General features: G+C 36.7%; 1 protein-coding gene across 1 annotated transcript in view; it reads left to right on the top strand.

Moving 5' to 3' along the window:
* axo (axotactin) overlaps positions 1-18,355 on the top strand; it is a 35,535-nt gene that overhangs the window by 6,152 nt on the left and 11,028 nt on the right. The window contains exons 5-19 of the mRNA XM_028174754.2: positions 8-159; positions 340-403; positions 544-828; positions 1,785-1,891; positions 5,043-5,657; positions 6,116-6,296; positions 7,223-7,489; positions 8,046-8,248; positions 9,434-9,645; positions 12,232-12,446; positions 13,064-13,237; positions 14,201-14,426; positions 14,509-14,756; positions 15,764-16,192; positions 18,133-18,336. Of these exons, the coding sequence (XP_028030555.2) occupies positions 8-159; positions 340-403; positions 544-828; positions 1,785-1,891; positions 5,043-5,657; positions 6,116-6,296; positions 7,223-7,489; positions 8,046-8,248; positions 9,434-9,645; positions 12,232-12,446; positions 13,064-13,237; positions 14,201-14,426; positions 14,509-14,756; positions 15,764-16,192; positions 18,133-18,336 (3,582 nt within the window). The remainder of the gene's footprint in view (positions 1-7; positions 160-339; positions 404-543; positions 829-1,784; positions 1,892-5,042; positions 5,658-6,115; positions 6,297-7,222; positions 7,490-8,045; positions 8,249-9,433; positions 9,646-12,231; positions 12,447-13,063; positions 13,238-14,200; positions 14,427-14,508; positions 14,757-15,763; positions 16,193-18,132; positions 18,337-18,355) is intronic.

The raw sequence follows: 18,355 nt of genomic DNA, 5'->3' as shown, positions 1-18,355 counted from the left end.
ATTTCAGTGGTCCACGTTTTCGGTAAACATCTAACATCAGTGACCGTAGGTCGCGCACTCAACAGAGACGAATGGCATAGTGTAGTTGTAACTATTGATGTACACGGAGCCAGGCTGATAGCTAAGGTCGATCAGCTGAAGGAAGAAGTTTATTTGAAGGTAAAGAACATTCTAGTAGCTATAGAGCTATTTAGCATTATTAAAGATTCGAAGTCTATTGAAAACACCAGAAGAGAAAATTATATTTAAAATGACAATAAATGATTTTGGTAACAATGAAAGGCTAATAATATTGGACTAGCTATAACTATTGTATTTACTGTAAACTTTTTTTTTCAGGGATTGAGTTTTGACACCAATTATGGCATCACTGATAATCTAACTTCGGTCATTTTGATTGGCGGTGAGTAAATTCTTAATGTTATTTAGGATTTCAAAAAATCTACTATACCATACACATATTATATTTACACAACTCAAAGTTGGTAAGAATTTGATATAAATTTACTTCTAAAAATTCAAGTTTGTAAAAAATTTCAACAGGTCTCAGCTCGGAAGAGAAACTTCACGGCGTCAAATATATTATAGAGTCATTTGTTGGTTGTATTAGTGATATAGTATTAAGTTCGGGTAAGGCGGCTTCGGATCTGCTTCCGATAGTCCCATTGATAGCTACGAAACATGAAAACGTAAAGGAGGGCTGCGTTGATAAATGTAGGACGATGAAAAACCTTTGCTTCGAAGGTTCTAGATGTATCAACGAGTACAACGGCTACAGATGCGATTGTTTCGGTACTTTGTACGAGGAACAACTTTGCGATGTTTATAGTAAGCTATTTATTATTTTTGACACATTTTTTTATTGCCCTTATAGGCAGATGAGCATACGGCCCACCTGATGGTGAGTGGTTACCGTCGTCCGTGGACTTTAGCAATTTTTGGCAGAGCCAATCCGCTGCCTACCGTTAACTACTCTCCACAAGCCTCGTTTGAAGAAGGGCTTGTCATAGCGCTCGGGAAAGAACGTGGAGGGAGCTCACTCTAAAGCCGTCTTTTTTACCCCTCATCGCCTTTTTATCATCACACCCCCGCCATCGGAGCAGAGTTCATCCATATTATCTGGAACCTCTGCGTTCATCGAAAATGCGTTTGGAATGAACTTCCCTCCACGATGTTTCCCCAGCGCTATGACATGTCCATCTTCAAGACTAGATGTTGGACCAGATTCCTCCCGCGTACTTGCATCCTTATAATATACCAATTCTTATATTCGTAATCTTCTTCTCAGAATAAAATGGCCTACATTTAGTGTCTTACCTACAAAATATTTTGCTACAAACTAAAACTAGCTACTATAAACTAAATTAAAACTCATTGCCTACCTTATAATAAGACATTACGAGACCAACCTTTAAATATGAGGTCGGAGTTACATAAATTCAATTCGTGTCTAGTTTAAGCAGAAGATTAATTTCAACTTATTGAGTATTTAAAAGGTCTTTGAAAATTCTTGTATAGATCATCTATCATTGTACAATTATAGTTAGTTTTATTTTAATACAGCTCACTAGACGATCAAGACTAATTAAGCTAATAGAATAGTCTCTTTGGTTATTAGCCAATAGATAAGAGAAAAATGCGAAATTTTTCGGAATAACAGTAATTAAACCTCGACCTTCCATTTCTCAATCCACCTTCTCTGTGCTTGCGTTTCTCGAACGTTCCTTACGTATGACTTTTGTTCGTAAAATTCAAGTAAGATATTTGATATTCATCAATTACAGCGGCCACTGTTTTAACGCTCAGAGGCTCGAGTTACGTCTCGTACAGAGTGTACGATTGGAAGGACCGAGTGCATTCAGCTAACACAAGAGTCAGCTTACATTTCAAGGTAATTCTTTTTTTTTCCTGCCTCTTCTAGTAGCCTCGAGGGGTTATTCTAGATTCACCGAAGTAGTACGTGAACTCACGGGGCTGAAACCGGGAGTGTTGCTAACACTGACCCTAGCAAGAGTAGTGCTTCGCAGAATCTACCACCGGATCGGAAACGTGACCCACTTTGAAGATCTGGCGAGAAACTCAGTGGGCTGTGGCTGTGGGTTAATTTACTCGCCGAGCCCTTCGCCGCAAGCGACGGGTTCGACGAAAACGATGACCGGGGTAATTATCCGAGACGTTGCTAGCTCGATTTATATGCCATATATTTGTTTTGGATTCTCGCCAATGAATAGTCGCGGTATTAGAAAAATCGCTTTTAGGCGGAATTGTTTGTGAGTTTTTGCTTAAATTTAACTATCGAATGTGAAACCGCAAATGCGAGCATAAAGCTTACACTGGTAATAAATGGTCCATCGAGCCCCTAGATAATACAAAATTGGTTCGCGGCAGAAATAAGTGGGATAGTCAGTTGTAGCTCCCGAGAGAACTCCAATGGGTGGACGAACTCCCATCCCACCCGGCGTTAAGTGGTTTCCGGAGTCCATAGACATCAACAACGTAAATGCCGGCACGGATGAATTTTAAATCTTAGTTTTATGACATTCGCTTCAAATCGAAATGTACTACTGTTTATGTCGAAATAAGGGATGTGGTAACCGTGCGGGCTCATAAGACGCGCTACCACCAGCAAACCAAGACTAGGTACCATTGTATGTCTCAAGGTGGTAAGAACAATTATGTAATATTTAAATAATAATTACATATAAAATCGCTTCTCAACTTGTCCGCTTGTACATTTATGCAAATATAAAACTATTTCGATCTCGATACATAAATTAATTTAATATATGGTTTCATGGAAACAGCCAATGACATTTAATTGTGTAGATAGATATTTTAATGTTTTCGTAACACACGCAATTCTTAATGCCAATTTCGGTGAAGTAAAATACAATGTCCTTCGTGACCCAGACCACTCGGTCAGTGGACCTTAGACAGGTGGTTCTAATCGGAGTATTCGAACCCTGAGTCTACTTACTTATTCTTGTTTCAAAGCAAATTAAAATAGCAAACCGATCAAAAAACATTTTTTTCCCCTTTTAAGCATACGAGCATACGGCCCACCTGATAGTGAACGGTTACCGTCGCCCATGAACTTCAGCAATGCCAGGGGCCGAGCCAAGCCGCTGCCTACCATTAAGTATTCTCCACAAGCCTCGTTTGAAGAAAGACATTAGTTTAATGTTTTCTTATCCCGTCGAAACCTATCTTTTTTTTTCAAATCAAGTTAAAATAGTAAGCCGGACAAAAACTTAGTTTTAACGTTTCTTCTCCTGTTCTAACTGTTCAGGATATTAGAGAGGAGTTATAAAATTATCTTATTGCCATTAGTCCTTGATGTGTACGCAAATTTCCAACTTAAACGCGCTTCTTAAAATCGGTCAAAATAGCGAAAAACGTTTCCGTCTCATACAAACAAACATAATATATGTTGTTATAATCCAAAACTTTCTTTTGGATTAAAAAAGTATTATTAAAAAGAGTATTAAAAAGTATTATTCTTAATCTCGTCTTTGCTGTCCAATTTTCTTCTTTCTGCAGAGGTCTCCTTGAGATCTTGAATATACAAAACTTGCTTAATTATATTTCATGGGATCGCTATTTTTCATATTATTATAATATAGTACCAGTAATTATACTTAATACGACTGAAATGTAATAATTTAAAAAGTTACGCAATGAATCCTGTACGTGTACGTACCTTTTTATTGAGTAATACCTACAACAGTCACATTGTAGCTTGCATTACCGATTGCATAATCCAATATTGTGTTACAAGCAAAGGCACATTTATTTACTCACTGACAATGACAATTTTCTCGATATTCGCTCAATCACATCATATTTTTCTCACAAAGTTATAAAAAAATGTTAAATAAAGAAAATTATTATCATGACCACAGTTACATGTCAAAAATATGTTCCTAATCATAAATAATTATAATTGGGAACATTAGTAAGTGATACTAGTTGGCTCAGTATTTTTTTATAAATATTTAAGTGGTCTATAATGTTGGTTAATCGTTATTCTTTTATCTCCTTTTTTTTTTTACTTCGTTGAACAGGTCATTGCTACTTCTTTTGTTTCTATTGGTGTTGTTACTTACATATACCAAAAACGGATGCAATGATGGAAGTAACTGCATTCTGTTATCGACTTGTTTCTCATCGGAAATTTAGTTAATAGCAAAATTTCTGTGAAGAAATAAAACATTTTGAGGACAAAACGAATAGATAAAAACAGAGTTGAAAGTGAAGAATGAATTAAAACAACGACGATTTGTCCTCCCAAACCAAACATTCAATGCATGTAATGCAAAACATGCAACTTCTAGAAGAAAAATATATAGAATTGTATCAACAACGTCCAGCTTACACGACCAAAGCCCACTGAGTTTCTCGCCGGATTTTCTCAGTGGGTCGCGTTTCCGATCCGGTGGTAGATTCTGCGATGCACTGCTAGGCTAGGGTTCTTTCTAGGGCTCTAGTGTTAGCAACATCCTCAGGTTAGAGCCCCGTGAGCTCATCTACTCGCTCTGAGAATCAGTATAACCCCTCGAGATTACTAGAACAAATAGGGAAAAAAATACTTGGGCACAAAAATAAATTTAGAAAATAATAGTTATTCATAATAACGTCACGCTTTTCGCCTTCAAATGCCACTTTTTTTTTAAATATTGCTATCTAACAAATGACTCTAATTTTGGATCGGAATAAATTTACATGGCATTAACAAAATGACGTAAGAATAAAGCACATTTAAAATGACCATTGCTCTTTTGTAATTTGTTTTTGGTATTGAACTTAATTATTAATATAATAAATCTATTTATTTATTTAAAAAAAAAAGTACTGCCACATCACAAACATTTAACATTGAAAATAACTTAAACTATTTAATTAATGGCCTGATGCATGTGACAAAAATGGCATACATAACATTGGCAATTAATCGGATCGAAGATGGAATGCAATAATAATTTAAAAAAAGAATACCTAATGAAAACTACGTTTTAATAACGTATTATTTACATAAATTTCAGACGAGGTTCGATGATTCAGCACTGTTTTATGCCAGTGGTCAAATAGATGAAAAACACCATTACATAGCTTTATCGATCCACCAAGAGAAGGTGGCAATACAAATAGACTTAGGCGATGGTCCAGTTGAAGATTATTTAGGACAGAACGTTAATAACAACGAATGGCACAATCTCACTGTTATATTACACGAGAACACTGTATTTGTTTATTTGGATGAAATCTCTGAAACATATGAAGTCCACGGAACTACTAGATATGTATGTATAGATCCAGAGATATACATATGCGGGGGACCTGATCTATACAAAATGAAAGGGCTGAAATCATTCAATAATTTCGCTGGGAACTTAAAGTACGTTTATTATAACGACGTTTCAATATTGTACGAATTGAAACAGAACAATCCAAAGGTACACTACATTGGGGTATTGGATCCAGAATTTGAAGAGATCGATATAGAAGTTATACCTATAACGTATCCGTTCGCCACGTCACACATCTGGTGGCCTTTGAACCAAAGCAACAGTATCAACTTGATATTTGATTTTAAAACAAGTAAGAACATGGCTGTTTTGGCTTACAGTCAGATCACATCCGGCCAAGGTCACTGGGAGGTGAGTAAGCACGTGATTTTGAAAGTGACGATCTTGGACACTGCAAAACTTGTTTTCTGTATTTTGTTGTATCATTAGTTCACATCTTGAGGATAAATGTATTTTATAACTTTTATAACAGGTCTATGCATTTTATGTTCATCTCTGTTGCGTTCTATATAAGCAAACGCGCTTTTGTCCTTGTCGTGCCTTTCATTTGACTTTGACGGACCCTACTGGTCTTTCTTTACAAAATAATGATTATTAATTTAAAAAACGAAATGTTTGTCGAATGTTAAATGTTTATCAAAAACATTTCCGTCTATTTAGACATCTGTAGTTACAGTGTTAATATTTATTTTACATCTACGAGTCACATATCCCAAAGACCGTATGTCGCAGTCTTAACACTAGCTCATTGAATTTTGCGAAATAAAATGGGAATTATTGGCTTATGGCAAGTTCGTTTTGGGTTTCAGGTTAGAATGGTAAAAGAGGAGATCAGATTCGAACTGGTACCAGATGTCGGGAAGAACGTGACCGTATTGAAATCAGTGAAGTTCAATGTTAGCAGTGATTGGCACAACGTTGAACTGGATTATAGGAAAGGACGAATCAAATTAACCGTCGACTATCATAATAAACACGCGCAGATGTTTGGTAAGACGATACAAAACCCACTGTAAAATTTAAATTACAGAAAATTATTGGTAACATAACATGGTTAATAGCAGCATATGCAAGTGTATGGAAATTAAAGATTTTGCGGGAAATTTAGGTAACAAGAAACCGGTGTATTTTTGAGTCAACAATTTCGTGAGTTCGTTTAGAACTTTTCAGACGTAAACAAATTTCGTACTGCTCACCTGTTTACAACAAGAACAAGATTACCATAATTTATTCACGTTTTTATTGGAAATGAAGATTTCTAATTAATATCTTCATGGACATTAGATGCTTATATTCTTTTTATTTTTGGCTCCAATGATCTCAGACTTGTCTATACAATGATGATTTATAAAAATATTAGTAAATTATATAGAAAATGGTAATTTTAATAGTAAATAATGAGTTACTATTGATGGTAGGTATCTTGTGAGCCAGTACTTGTAGGTAACACTACCCTGTCTATTTCTGCCGTGAAATAACCAAGCATTTCGAAAGCTGGTGACGTCATTCAAGTACTGATGTCTAAAGACTCCGGAAACCACTTCATAGCAGGTAGAAAGCTCAATCATATCGCGCAAAAAAAACGTAAATAAACCAAAGTCATTTAATGCATATGCCATCCCTTTCACGTATAATTCAAAATTATAACAAAAAACAAAACTGTCTTCAACAAACTAAAATGGGAATATCATCAATGTAGTCGAAATTAATTAAGTGCGCATTAGTAATGATAACTAAAAACCATTGGTCAGATCATAATAAATTAACCACTACCGCTACCAGCTCTCAAACGTCTAGAAGAAAGTTCTGAGGTGACACACATAAAAAATAAAATCGGACTGATAACTTACTTTTTTTTAAGTCGTTTAAAAATGCATCTTAATGTGGCCATTAAAGCAAGCTTTCATTAATTTCAGGTCTCGACTTCGAATTGCAAGACAAAATCGTTATAGGAAGCGGTCTTAAATCGGCAAACTTAGGTCTCATTGGCTGTATGAGAAACATCAAAATAAATGGACTCCTTATAGAGCCTAGATACGTTATAAACACTGAGAGAGTGGTAGGAGAAGTAGCCATAGATGACTGCAGATATGTAGATCCATGCACTAGACCCAATACTTGTGAACATGGAGGGATATGTTCTATTAGAGAAGACAGAGTTATTTGTAATTGCGATAATACAGGTGAGAGTGAATGTGATGATAACATAATGTTCATTGAATATAGAGCTTGACTTAACAAAAAAGTTTGTATTGAAAGTTATCCAAATAAATGTAATCCAAATAAAACCATTTTATCCAAAAAAAAAAGTCTATTAAGTCTTCAAATAGCATTACGCATCGGAAATAGCACCATGAATTTCGGAAAAGGATTTAATGAGGACTAAAAATGATCGAACTTCAAATATCGAAAAAAAGGATTGTATGGTTTTATGAAACCACGGTAAAAGTCAAACTTTTTTTCACATTATAGACATTTAGCTCTGACAAACAAAATTTACATTAGACACTAACGAAAACAAACAAAATAGCGTGGAGCACTGGCACAAATGAGTAATAGTCTATACACTACACGGTCAGCTGCTGCAAACTATAGGCGCCGCCATATTGGCCTTGGCTGCTCTGACGAGTGCCTTTCACTTTATCCCTACTCCGCGGCCGACCGTCACGCGACATGCAACACACAGATGAAAACAGTTTGAGACGATGTAATAAAAGTTTCGCTTTAATAACTTTTCAGGTTACATAGGTGAGAACTGTCATTTCGCGACGTTCCGTAAGACTTGTGAAGAACTAGCCCTTCTGGGTTACACGCGTAACGACGTGTACCTCATAGACATCGACGGCAATGGTCGGTTCCCACCCGCGCACGTCAAGTGCGAGTTCCAGATCGAAGCAGACTCCTCTACTACGGTCGTCGAACACAACCTACCCAGTCAAGTGGTAAGTACTGCACCTAGTTCAAACACTCAAAGAACTTATCACGTTAAGTATTTATTTTGAAAGCACATTCAAACCATCCACGTGTTTAATGTATGAAATTGATGTTTTTGTGTTTTTCTAATAGGCTTTTATTAACTTCAGACGTATGTATGTTAGTATGTAACGGAATCTTTGAACATGATTTTGACCCCCTTCAAAACGTCGGATTAACTCGAAATTTGGCATACTTATTAAGGACCGATGACAATTCAAAATTAAAAAAAAAATTGAGAAATTTGAAATTCAACTAAAAAATACGCTTTTATAGAAAATCCAACTAAAAATAAAAATAAATTTTAATAAATTTGAATTAAAAATAGTGTAAGAAAAATGTTTTTGAAGTTATACTTCTTTAGGCGCGTTATAAAAAATTGATGAGAGTGAAATTTAACGATGCGTGCGCACCGTGACACAAAATTAACAGAATGAAGTTGCCCACTAAATCTACGTAACTTGGCGAGTCTGAATATAGCCGCAGGTGAACTTTCGCGCATGTACACTCGTAAAAAAAGTGTTATTAGCATTCATTTTTTAGTAATATAAATGACAAAATTATTATTTAATATAATTCATACTAAATATTATTAAATTATTAACGTTAAATATTTATTATTAATTATTTAATATAAAAAAAAGAAATAAATTTAATAAAAATAAAGTATAACTTCTTACGCGCGTACATAAGTACACGCACCCTTTTTATTGTATAATATAAAGTGTATTTTTTTTTTGTTTTTTGTTTAAACTATTATTTATTTTATTTGGGCTACTTAAAGGATAATTTATTAATTTACTCGCATGAAAGTTCATGAAAATTAAATATGTACATAGTTAATTTGCATACTAAAATTTTCATTTTTCATGAGATTTCGTGGCATCTTTGTAAGTATCAAAATGTTGCATATTTGTTTTCTTTGTGCCCATAACAACATATTCATTGATTGACACTTAAAATTATTCCGAAATCATTATACTAAGACTTTTTCAATGTCTAAGACTCAAATACGTTATAATTGGTTGGTTATGGATGTATATTAAATATGTGTATGTGTATAATAAAAATCTTACATTTATTTCCGTTATCTGGTACTTGTAACACAAGTTCTTTACGAACTTATCAATATTTATTTATTATTTAATTTATAGGACGTGCGCTCAGCATCGGGACAAGATTTCAGTTTCAAAATCAAGTACAGAGAGTTCAGCGCGGAGATGCTGCAAGAATTGATCTCTCATTCTTTGTATTGTCGTCAGTACATAAAGTACGATTGTAATATGGCGCCACTTGAATTACACAGCGCAACATGGTTTATATCTTCTTCTAATGATGCAGTGGACTTTTTAGGAAACGTCAAAAGGTATTTTGTAACGTATTTATATGTTGCTGATGTAGGTGAAAGATCTCACTGTCTATCTGATGTAAGTGTGTATGGAGCCCACAGACATCAGAACGTAAATGCCGCCACACATCTTGAGTTCGAAATCTCACTTGTTTTATATTACAGCTGTCCCAACCTTTAAACCAGAATTCAGGTCTACTTTACAGTAGAAATAGCAACCTATCCAGACGGTTTTACAATACGTTTAAATATTTGGAAAACTTAAAAATGATCTGGTGGTTATCATGGGCCATAGGCATTAGCATTTTTTTTTTTTTTTTTTTTTTATTGCTTAGATGGGTGGACGAGCTCACAGCCCACCTGGTGTTAAGTGGTTACTGGAGCCCATAGACATCTACAACGTAAATGCGCCACCCACCTTGAGATATAAGTTCTAAGGTCTCAGTATAGTTATCAAATCAAATCAAATCAAATCAAAAAAGTTTTATTCAACATAAATGAAAGTACATACTTGTTGAACGTCAAAAGAATTACCGCCAATTCACAAGAATTAGCCTCCGTCCTGAGAAGAATTGGCAAGAAACTCAGCGGGCATGTTTTTTTTTTTTTTTTTTTTAAATATTAGATTTTTATTTTAAATATATTTTTTTTTTTAAATATTCATATTACAATAAGTAATTATAACATAACAATTTTACAATATTGAAATTCCCGGAGCGAGCAACTCATTCCCACTTTGTGCAATCTTCTAGATAATCATTGACTTTATAGTAAGCTTTATTGCACAGATGTTCTTTAATAGTTTTCTTAAACCTATGTATATGTAGGTTCTGAACATCTTGTGGGATTTTGTTGTACAGGCGCACAGACAAACACCCGAATGAATTTCGTATCTTATGTAACCTACTCATCGGCACAACAAGCTTGTGTTTGTTCCTAGTATTTCTATTATGTATGTCCGACATCTTAGGAAACTCCTCAATATGTTTACGAACATACATCAAATTTTCAAAGATGTACTGGGATGGCATAGTGAGAACTTTAATTTCTTTAAATTTTTCCCTCAGGGATTCCCTTGAGTGCATGTTATAAATAGCACGTATAGCTCTTTTCTGCAGAATAAATATCATTTCTACATCGGCCGCATTGCCCCATAGCAAAATGCCATAGGACATGACACTGTGGAAGTAACTAAAGTAAACTAAACGAGCCGTGTCCGCATTTGTTAACATTCTAATTTTTTTTACTGCGTATGCTGCAGAGCTAAGCTTACTCGCCAATTTATGAATATGAGGTCCCCACTGCAGTTTGGAGTCCACTGTTATACCAAGAAATACGGTTGACTCAACAAGCTCCAATGATTCCTCAGAAACAATTACATTACTATCTACTTGTCTCACATTTAAAGATGATTTAATACATTTTAAAGTAAATTTAATACATTTCGTTTTCTTACTATTCAATAATAGGTTATTGATACGGAACCAATGAACCACACACGAAATCGCATCATTCACTTCGTCATATAACGGCTACCCCACCCTTCAAACCGAAACGCATTACTGCTTCACGGCAGAAATAGGCAGGGCGGTGGTACCTACCCGTGCGGACTCACAATAGGTCCTACCACCAGTGATTACGCAAATTATAATTTTGCGGGTTTGATTTTTATTACACGATGTTATTCCTTCACCGTGGAAGTCAATCGTGAACATTTGTTAAGTACGTATTTCATTCGAAAAATTGGTACCCGCCTGCGAGATTCGAACACCGGTGCATCGCAACAACGAATGCACCGGACGTCTTATCCTTTAGGCCACGACGACTTCACAGCATACCAGAGGCACAGCTAAGTCGCTGCTATTGTTGAGGACTCCTCTTAAACCTCTTTAAAAAAAGTAAAGTGTTAGCGCTCGGTAAAGACCGTGGGGAACATAGTTTATAAGAATAATTCGTGGCAAAAATGTTACCATAAAATATACTGTTGATGAACGGCTCCAAGAGATAGGAATAACCCTGCTCGTTCCTGAAAAAGTGTTTCCCAGATTACTGATGGTAGGACCTCTTGTGATTCCGCACGGGTAGGCACCACCACTCTGCCTATTTCTGCCGTGAAGCAGTAATGCGAAGGGTCGGGCAGCCGTTGTAAATATACTGAGACCTTAGAACTTATATCTCAAGGTGGATGGTGCATTTACGTTGTAGATGTCTGTGGGCTTCAGTGTAACCACTTAACACCAGGTGGACTGGGAGCTCATTCACCCATCTAAGCAATAAATAAATAAATTCGTCTCTCTAGTCTACTAGATATTCCGGCGCCTTAGTAACAGAAATTGACATAATTACTTCAGTGCGCCGCGTAGGGCACCGGTGACCTACATGGCGGTCAATGTTTTAATAAAATTAACATTAATAAGTGTTTGTTTTATATTAAATAAGTATTTGAAAATAAATTAACATTGAATAGCTAAATGATTTGCTGACTCACAAAAATGGATTTCATTTTGAGCTAGTTTTTGTTGCCTATAAGTACCGGAAAAATCATATGAGCTTGTCCACCCATCTAAGCAATAAATAAATAAAAACATTGACTTTGGCTTCCAGAGGCTACTGCCCTTGCGGGGTAAACGCAACGTGCGTAAACCCACTGCAAGCTTGCAACTGTGACGCTAATGAGAATAAATGGCATTCAGACGAGGGAACTTTAGTGGACCCTAAAAGTTTGGGCATCACCGAGATGTTTTTCCTGCAGCAAAAAGACTTGACTGAAGAAGCCCAGGGGAGGATCACATTGGGACCACTGGAATGCGTCGAAACTAGTAAGCAGCTAACGGCTTGCCATTCCTTTAAAAAAAAGCTTCATTTTTTCGCTCAATACAATAGTCATACCATATCTCAATCCACAACAGAAATAATTATAATTACTATTACGTTAAATCCAGAAAATTAGTTATAACTGCCTTGAATTACACACAAACTCCATTTATTTTTAACAATAACACCAAAATATAATATTTAAACTAAAATCAGTCCCGAAATCATATAAAAATAAACGTAAAATTCTTACTTATAACATCTTATTGCAACCATTGGTGTGCACGTCATTACGGATCCTCTCGATGCATTAACGGTGCTTTTAGGTACCACAAGCACCGGTCACTGTCCTCGTCGAACCCGTCGCTTGCGACGAAGGGCTTGACGAGTGAATTAACCCATAGACACAGCCCACTGAGTTTCTCGCCGGATCTTCTCAGTGGGTCGCGTTTCCGATCCGGTGGTAGATTCTGCGAAGCACCGCTCTTGCTAGGGTCAGTGTTAGCAACACTCCGGTTTGAGCGCCGTGAGCTCACTTACACGTTAGGCTGAAGCTGAAATAGCCTCTCAAGGCCTTCAGCATAGTTAGGGATAAAAATAATAATTATTGTGACACTTCCAGATACCCAACGCTATGTTGTAACGTTCACGACCTCCCAATCGTACATAGAGGTCCCGGGGTGGCGCAAGGGAGACATCGCCTTCAGTTTCCGTACAACCGGTACCAGCGCCATACTGCTGTTCCAACCGCCGATACGACCCAACTACCCTTCTTTTATGGTTGCTCTGACAAGCGGTAAGTATTCATTCTGGACAAAATCGCAACAATTTTAAATAGGCCTGTGTCCGTAGTGGACCTGTGTGGACTGTGAAGATAGAGAGATAATTGAAAAATTTCGTTTAATAAGAAATTAAAACCCTAGTCTAATCTAGTCTGTTATATAATTATTTCCTTACATTATAAGTTAGATTAGTTTTCGTTATCGTGTCGTTTAGTCGTATAGTTGTAAAGACCACTGTGTAAAAATTTAGCACATTTGTCTTGCTTAGTCGTACAGTGTTTTTTTTTACTTTCTGTTATTGTTTATGTATCTTTTTAGCTTGTGATGTGTATTGTGTAGTGTAAAGGAACTAGTGTTCCTTTATTTATTTGGCACTAGTGTCTAGTGTCTGTCTGTCTGGCTCTCTCTGTCTGTCTGTCTAGTGTCTGTCTAAGACTAGTGTCTTTAAAGGCCATCTTTTGGCTTATTTTTGCTCATTTTCCATTTATTATTGTATTGTACCAAGGGTATATTCAGTCGTCCATGACCACAAAAACTGTGCGATATTCGAAACATCGAAAATAATACAAACGCGAGATTAGAAAGAGTTTCTTTCACAAACGTGTTGTTATTACATTATTATTGTTATTATATACAATTTGATATTTTTTTTTTTTTATTGCCTTTGTAGGCAGACGAGCATACGGCCCACCTGATGGTGAGTGATTACCGTCGCCCATGGACTTCAGCAATGCCAAGGGCAGAGCCAAGCCGCTGCCTACCGCTTAATACTCTCCACAAGCCTCGTTTGAAGAAGGACATGTCATAGCGCTCGGGAAACACCGTGGAGGGGAGCTCATTCCATAGCCGGATGGTACGTGGCAAAAAAGATCTCTGGAAACGCACTGTGGATGACCGCAGTGGCTCCAGGTAAATAGTTAGTATATTATTTTTATAATTGAACTAAGTAGCCTGTTACCCAAATGCGTACATTGCAGAGCACGAACTAACATTCAACTTCACGCTAAATACCGGAACAACCAGGAAACTAGTAATAAACTCGAAGAGGAAACTAAACGGTGGGGAATGGCACAAGATATGGATTGATTATAACTTCTACCACGTGAGGTTCATGCTGAACACTGAGTACCAGATGCTCAACTTGCTATTGGAAGAAGAGTTTGGACCATTCGAAGGGTCTATGTTCATTGGTGGTGCTACTGCGTAAGTGTCAGTAGATTAATAGATTCACGTGGTCATATGTCTGCTCCAGTTATAGCTAAATACCGCTATTGATATTTTCTAGAGATTACTTGAAGAAATCAACAGTGAATCAAGGGCTCATAGGTTGCTTCAGAGGTTTGGTAGTTAACGGCGAAGTCCTTGACATCTACAGCTACATGTCAGTTCATTTGTCCGAAATAATAAAGGATTGTAAGCCATCTTGCGTTCCCAATCCTTGTCAGAATAAAGCTATTTGCAAGGAGCTGTGGTCGAGCTATGAGTGTATCTGTAAAAATCGTTGGGCACATCTAGGGGCTCACTGTGAGGAAAGTAAGTATTTTCCTTTAAAATAAATATAAATTTGTGTTTTTGTTAACGTAAAAGATTTGGATCTAATGTTGTATTGCATTAGTAACAGTCGCAAAGCAATTGGGTTTCTTTTCGTAGATGAAAGTTTGAAGGGTATAACAGCCATTGTATCAATGATAATTATTATAGATTAAGATCGTTTGAAGTTGGACAAACAATTCCCAGACACTCCAACCCTTAGGATATTTTGTGTCACTCTATGAACACCAAGAGCAACCTAGTCCGCACACTAGTGTTTTCAATATTCATATACGGAGCAGAGACATGGACTATAAAGAAAGCTGACCGCAATCGGATTGATGCCTTCGAAATGTGGTGCTGGAGGAGGATGTTGGGTATTCCCTGGACCGCACGCCTCACCAATGTATCCATCCTAGCTCAGTTGAAGACCCGGACTAGACTCTCCACCATTTGCATGCGAAGGATACTTGAATACTTTGGCCACATCGCAAAGAAAGACAGTGACAACTTGGAGAAATTGGTGGTCACTGGAAAGGTCGAGGGCAAGCGAACAAGAGGCAGGAACCCGACCCGTTGGACGGACCAGATTCGTGCAGCCCTGGATACCACAGTGCACGATGCTCTGCACTCAGCTGCAGATAGGAACAGATGGCGGTGCACTATAAAAAACAAACTGTTTCAAGGCCATGACCACGACCCTCAGTAATGACGAAACCGACGCAAGGAGGAGGAGGAGGAACCAATGTACTTTAAATATGGCTATAGTGTCCGAATAATGAGTGACCACACTAACCTAGATAATGGCTTTGGCTTCAATAACCTTGTTAGTTCAAATTTAATCGAAGTCTCGAACGATACCGACGATTCTAAAATCTTTATGAAAATTTACATTAGAATAATACATGTATTAATCAAATTACCTATACAGTAGATTCAATAGAACACAGAAATATTAATTGGTTTATTACTTCAAAACATAACTATCTAAAAAATATTGTCAATTCCAGATATAAACGAGAAAGCTCTAACGTTTCAAACAAGAGAGTCGTATCTGAAAAAAAACTATTTAGTTGACGAAGAAACGGATGCCGAAAAGAATCGGCTTAAAAAAATGATGACTGAAAATGTTCTTATGAATTTAAGAACATACGACAACAACGCACTAGTGCTATACGCTAATGACAATCTCAATAATTTCATACATTTATTCATCAACAACGGAACGCAAATAATTTATCTCTTTAATCACGAAGATGAAATTATACAAATGAATGTTACTTACGAGAAAATAAACAAAGGGGAAAGTGTACAACTAGCTATTATAAGAACTGAAAACACAACGACTCTACATGTTAACGAGAATAATAGTACAATTGATGTTGTAGCTAAACTACTTACGAACTATACTAATAAACCTTGGATGAATCCAGAACTTGGTGAGATTATTCTTTTTATCTATACTAATATTATAAAGCTGAAGAGTTTGTTTGTTTGAACGCGCTAATCTCAGGAACTACTTACTGGTCCGAATTAAAAAAAACATTCAGTGTTAGATAGTCCTTTTATTAAGGAAGGTTATATAACATCACGGTAAGGCCATTACAAGTGGAGCACCAATAAAGAATGTTTCAAAATAGGGGTTTAAATAGCTCCTTAACATTCTATAATTCAAAAATATTTTCACTTTCTACGTAAATGAAGTGGGGGTAAAATTTAGCGTTATGCCAAAGTAACTATTCAAAGCGGGCGGAGTCGTGGGCAAAAGCTGTAATAGTATCCAATAAACAGGCTTGTTAAAATTTTGGCACAAGCGAATTTAGGAAATTCCGATCTCACGAATCCACTAAACCACAAACCAAATCACAACAGACAAGCCCTGTGTTCCACCGTGAATCCAGTGCATCAGTCGAGTTTCATTATGTCACATGAGAAAAATAATCCAATAATAATATTTAAGATAAAAAAGTTTGTAATCTAATTATTAAACTATGAATTTGAAATTTCTTGTCTGAAACGACGATTGGCCGTTCGTTTCAGAGTTATTTTTTGGTGGGTTTTAATTAAACTAATTTAGAGTGTTGAGGGGGTAAATCTGCTACAATATTTCAGTCACCGGAATATTGTTGTTTCGTTATAGGCTGCTCACAGGTTGTTAGTACTGTGTGATTTTGTATGTTTTTCTTTGTATGTTCACCATTTAATTTGATTTTTGTTTTGTTTTTTCTTATTATTATACTAATTTATTCTTCTTCTCAGTCGTTCACTCCTGGCGGAGTGGTCGTGGTTACGTAAGTCTTAATATTTGGTTGCGGCTTTTGAGAGGCTTCTCCATCTCTCTCTATTTGTGGCGGTACGTGTACACTCAGTAAGGGAACACTTCGTAGAAAACTTAACCAAGTCTGTCCACCTTGTGGGTGATCGGCCGCGAGAGCGTTGACCGTCTACTCTTCCTTGAACCACTAAACGTTCCAATGACCTTTCATTACGAATGATATGTCCAAACATATTAAGGATTCGCAATTGCACAATCGAAGAAAGCCTTTGTTTGATTTGGAGCTCTTTGAGGATGGATACATTAGTGCGGTGAGCAGTCCATTTTACCCTCAGCAAGCGTCTCCAGCACCACATCTCAAGGGCGTCAATCTTTTTACGACATTTTTGATGGATCGTCCATGTTTCTGCTCCATATAGGAAAATAGGAAATATTAAGCACCTCATTAAGCGAACTTTGGTGTTTTTAGTTATACGGCGATCTTTCCATATTTTTGTGAGCTTTTCCACGGCTGATCGTGTCACGGCACAACGTCTTTTAATTTCTTCTTCGCAACTTCCAGTATTTGTGATTGTGGATCCCAGGTAGATGTAACTCTGGACAACTTCGCAATTTGCTATTTCGTGTAAATCAGATCGATTGTTATTCTTACGATCCACCACCATCACTTTAGTTTTATCGCGGTTTATGGCAAGGCCAAAGTCGGAACTAGTTATTTCCAGAAGCGAAAGAAACCGTTCTACGTCGGCTTGTGACGTTGCAAAAAGAGCACTACTAATTTATACCATGTTCTAAGTCTAGACACGTACCTAGCCTCTTCATTCCCGCAATGAACCAAAGGGAAACGGGGGTGACTAAAATCAGCGCTGTTCGATTTCACGACCTTGAACAGCATTAGCTGAGCCACCTCCTTTTGCCTTTTTCTCTTTTTTTTCTTTTCTTTTTTTTGTATTATATTTTATTTAATGTGAAAGGCAAGAAATTATTTTATTATTATTATAAATATTTCTTGAATTGTGGTAAAATTGGGATGATTAATATTCAATAATTTTTTTTAATATTGAATATAATTGATATTGGATAAATCATGAACATCGTTCTCAGAGGTGATCAGACCTCAAAGGCCGCCAGCGCCTCCGACTGACTATTTCCAAATGAACCTCGGAGGATACGATTCGTACTCACTGCACTTGGCGCCGCGGGCCGCAGTACTCCCTCAAGGCGGGTACGTTGGCTGCGTCAGAGGATTCAAAATATCAGACCATGTCGTCGATCTTTCTAGAAAAGCCCAGGATAATGTTGATCAAGGTATACAGCGTTTGTATTG

The sequence above is a fragment of the Bombyx mandarina genome, chromosome 11, assembly GCF_030267445.1.
Source record: "Bombyx mandarina strain Sakado chromosome 11, ASM3026744v2".
NCBI lineage: Eukaryota > Metazoa > Arthropoda > Insecta > Lepidoptera > Bombycidae > Bombyx > Bombyx mandarina.
This window is presented reverse-complemented; position numbering and strand designations above follow the sequence as displayed.